The sequence below is a fragment of the Cystoisospora suis genome, assembly GCF_002600585.1.
Source record: "Cystoisospora suis strain Wien I chromosome Unknown contig_3347, whole genome shotgun sequence".
Classification (NCBI taxonomy): domain Eukaryota; phylum Apicomplexa; class Conoidasida; order Eucoccidiorida; family Sarcocystidae; genus Cystoisospora; species Cystoisospora suis.
In genome coordinates, this window is record NW_027156142.1 from 1 (window position 1) to 4,221 (window position 4,221).

Consider the following 4,221-nt stretch of genomic DNA (forward strand, 5'->3'; position numbering starts at 1 on the left):
ATATATATATACATATTATATATATTTTATATATTATAGATATATATATATATATATATATGAATGGAGAGTTATGACGTGAATATATGTAATATATATAATATATTTATACATGAATACAGAGTTCTAATGTGTATGTGTTTATGGGATATATATATGTATATAGCATATACATTACATATATATATAGATATAAATATGTGATATGTATGTTGTTGGGACGAGAATGAAGATGCTGAGAATGGACTGCGTGTTGCTTTTCTTTCTCCCCTTTTAGGTCATCGTCTTTGTGTATTCTTCTTCTTATTATTACCATAGATGAGATTTGATTTGATCGAAGTGCGTCCCCTGCGTCCATAGATGATGAATGAGATCTTCAATACAAAACAAGCCGTAACACCCCAGGCACTTCTCTACTGTTAGGTTATCAGACAGATCAACCACTTCCACCTTCTCTCTCTTTCGCGAATGCACCTCCTCCTTGCTAGTAGTAATAGTAGTAGTAGTAGTCGTATCTTTCTCCTCTTCATCTTCCCCCTCCTCATGACTCCTCGGCCTCTCCGCTCTCATCTTCAAGCGACCTCTATACACAACGCATGGAGCAAGACAGCGCAGAAACACCAAGAGAAAGAAGGATAGAAAGAAAGAAAGAAAGAAGAAGAAAGCAAGCAAGACAGAGAGAGATGGAGAGACAAAGACAAAGAGAGAGAGAGAGATAGAGAGAGGAAAAAGAGAGAGGTCTTTTTTCTCTTTAAGTAGAGGTTTTTCTGTCAAAGAGATCAGAATACAGACAAAGAAGATAGAAAGTCTTTAGTCTACTTTCCTCTCTCATTTCCACATCATCCATGAGGGGTGTAGTCGGAAAAGGAGGAAGAGAAAGAAACCTACACAAACCAAACTGTTAAGTCTTCTTCGCTTGTAAGAGAGAAACAACGACGAAAAAGAAAGACAGACAGAAAGAGAGAAAGATAGAGATATATATATATATCTATAGATAAGAAGACTTCGAGGAGTCGATCCTCTACGGAGTCTACGATAGACATATTTGCTTCCTACCAAATTGTATCTATCTTTGATATATCTACCTCTATTCAATCTATCTATCTATCTCTATACAGCTATCTATATCTATGTAACTTATTACCATGAGCTAGACGGTCTATTTACATATAAATATATATATCTATGAAGAGAGAGAGACACATGCGTGCGACTGCATGCGTAGAGAACATAGGCTATATATAGGTCCACATATGTAGACGTAGAAGTAGTAGTAAAGGTAGAGGAGACATACTAGGCTAGCTTCTGTGTACGCGTGTGGATCTATCATCTAGGTGTATACAGGTGTTCGATATGCACCTACAAAGGAAGAGAAATGCATGCAGCTAAAAAGTCTCCAGACTGTCTTTACAGAGAATTGAGACATGAAACTGCAAGTCCCCACGTAAGAAAAGAGGAGCGACCCAAGGGTGAAGCACAGAAAAAGAGAATAAGGACGAAAGATACAAAGAGACACGATAGATATATAGATAGAGAATAAAGAGATAGATAGATAGCTAGAAAGATGGATAGATAGATAGATAGATTAAAGATAGATAGATAGATACATTAGAAACAGATTAGAGAAAGACATATAAGAGGTAGATAGATAGATAGATTCAAGATGACAGGGTCCTTACCGAGCGAGAAAGAGACGTCGTAGAGTTGCGTATGTGGGGTATCCGAAGAAGACGAAAGGGTTGAGAATTCGGAGCTGTCTCATGCTCTCTTCGTCATTCCTTACTATCGTGCATGCAAATGGCCGACGTAAATCGAGTCTCTGATGCCAGGTGTACATACACATGAAAAAAGAAAAGAAGGAAAAAAGATCTCTCTTCTTCTCTCTACATACACTTTCATGTCTATACAACACATCTCTGTATGTTTCTCTGAGAGAGACGGAGAGAAGCAAAAGAGGAAGATGGATGACTGTAAAGCGCTTGCATGAAGAAGGAAGGTCAATAGATAGATAGATACACACGTCGATAGCTAAAGATAGAGAAATGACACGTAGATTCGAGACAAGTAAATAGATGGATAGATAGGCCTAGGCTGTATATCTATAGCATATCTCCCAGTACCCTCTACGTGGGCCGCATGTATGCAACAATAGCCTATAGACACACGAAGCTGTATGAATACCTGTATGTATGCATGTGTATGCCTATCTATCTATCTAGACATATATATATATATATATATATATACGTGCAGACATGTATGTATGAAGACGAAGGCATAGAAAACTAGGTATCTGTACGTATGTCTACATGTTATGTATATATATGTATGTATGAAGATGCGTGTAGAGATAGAAGACATATAGGAGGGCGAGAAGAGAAGAGGAGACTAAGTGTGCCCATCGCTCCTCTCTCTCTGTCTTAATTCTTTCTCTTTCTCTTCTCTGTTCTTTTATATTTTCCCCCGAACACTTCAATCGAAGAAATCTAAACAAAGCCTTTCTCATAGTATGTCTCATAAAGAAGAAGAGAGAAGCAACGAAACAGAGTGAAGAGAGAGATAGAGATAGATATACATAGATATATATATATATGTATATATATGTATATATGGGTATAGTTGCTTACCTTGAAAGCAGATTGGACTTCTCTGTTGCCTCCTTCTCTGGCGTTTCGAACGACGAGGATCAAAGGCTTCTCTCGCACACTCCGAGGCTTCTTCGCTGGCGTCTTCTTTGCTAAGATCACTCTACCACCGTACCAAAAGAAGAAGAAAAAAGAGGAAAAAAGGAGAATGAGAAGGAGCAAGAAAAGACCGACGAGAAGAAAAGAAGACGACTGAATGGAAAGAGGTAACCTCGTGTTTGATCCTTTAAAGGAAGAAGAAGAAGAAGAAGGGGATAATAAGAATGGTGACAAGGATGAGGAGATCCCATGTGTTTAGAATGAAAGAATGAAGAAGTGACATGCCAGAGAAGATAAAGAAGAGACAGAGAGACTAAAGATAGATCCAAGACGAAATCGAACAAAGAAAGGAAGAAAGAAAGAAAGGAGAGAGAAAGAAAGGAGAGAGAGAGAGAGGAGAGAGACTGACTTACCTTTTGTTATCTAAAGACTGAAGGCGTGCGCGCTTGACAAAATACTGGGCAGACTTAATTGTCTGCTGATGCTCTCTTCGGGAAGCATTCTAAAAAGAGAGAAAGAAAACATAAGAAAGAGCGCCATGGATCGGGTGTATATACACCTCGACTGGCTGGCTAGTCACTGGATGGTGCTGCCCTTGATGAAAGAAAATAGAGGAAGAAAGAAAGGAAAGAAAGAAAGGAAAGCAACCTAATTAAAGAAAACTGAAGAAGTGAAGAGCTGCGAAAAGGAATACAAAACAGAAATTCCAGAGAGAGACGCTGTACATACACACTAAATACACAACTTATATACACATCTATCTATCTACCTATCGATCAATCTATCTATCTATCTTCAGTCTACCTGCGTTAGATCTATTTATCTATCTACGTATCCATCAGTCTATCTCCTGCTCCAGTAGATGTCTCAGGCTGACTTGTTAGGGTGTCTTAGAATGGAGAGGTAGCATAGACCAGCCATGTACAGAAGAGTCCTTGGAAAGAAAGAAGCTTTCCAGGAGCAGCACTAACGACTAAATCTCTCGCTATCCTATCAAACAACAATGCCTTCACCCCTCAACTTCTCTCCACTGAAGCATCGATTCTCAGCCAGCAATCGATTCTCCCAACTAACACCAGCCAACATACCTATCTATTCGTATGCATATCTATCTATCTTTAATCTCTCTATCTATCTATCTATCTTCAATCTATCTATCTATCTTTAATCTCTCTATCTATCTATCTATCTATCTCTAATCTATCTGCCTCTGCCTCCAGATGTGCGTGTGCATGCAAAGTGAGAGACGTACTCGCTTTAGACTTCTGATCTTTTTGGCTCGAGCTGCTTTCTCCTGAAGATTCTGGGACCTTTTCCTTAAAACGGTTTCAGCGACTTTAAGAGCTTCTCCCGGATTTCGCGGACGTAAAGTCACTCGTGCAGACCCTTCTTCTTGAAGATGAGGAGCCGTCACAATATTCTGGCGCTTTCCTCTCCCTCCATGCTGCTCCCCGTCGCCTTCTTCCTCTCTTGGTCTTTTCTTTGCCATTTTGACGGGGAGGAGAGAAGCGAAAGAATAGAAATCTCCGAAAGAAGA

At 39.3% G+C, this 4,221-nt stretch overlaps 1 protein-coding gene across 1 annotated transcript in view; it reads right to left on the reverse strand.

Annotated features, from left to right (window-relative positions):
- Positions 1-315: 315 nt before the first annotated feature.
- CSUI_006571 (60s ribosomal protein l7) overlaps positions 316-4,221 on the reverse strand; it is a gene marked incomplete at its 3' end in the record, with an annotated part of 4,275 nt that continues 369 nt past the window's right edge. The window contains exons 2-6 of the mRNA XM_068066727.1: positions 3,937-4,219; positions 3,098-3,186; positions 2,628-2,748; positions 1,680-1,819; positions 316-583 (exon numbers count right to left, since the gene is read on the reverse strand). Of these exons, the coding sequence (XP_067921297.1) occupies positions 316-583; positions 1,680-1,819; positions 2,628-2,748; positions 3,098-3,186; positions 3,937-4,173 (855 nt within the window). The remainder of the gene's footprint in view (positions 584-1,679; positions 1,820-2,627; positions 2,749-3,097; positions 3,187-3,936; positions 4,220-4,221) is intronic.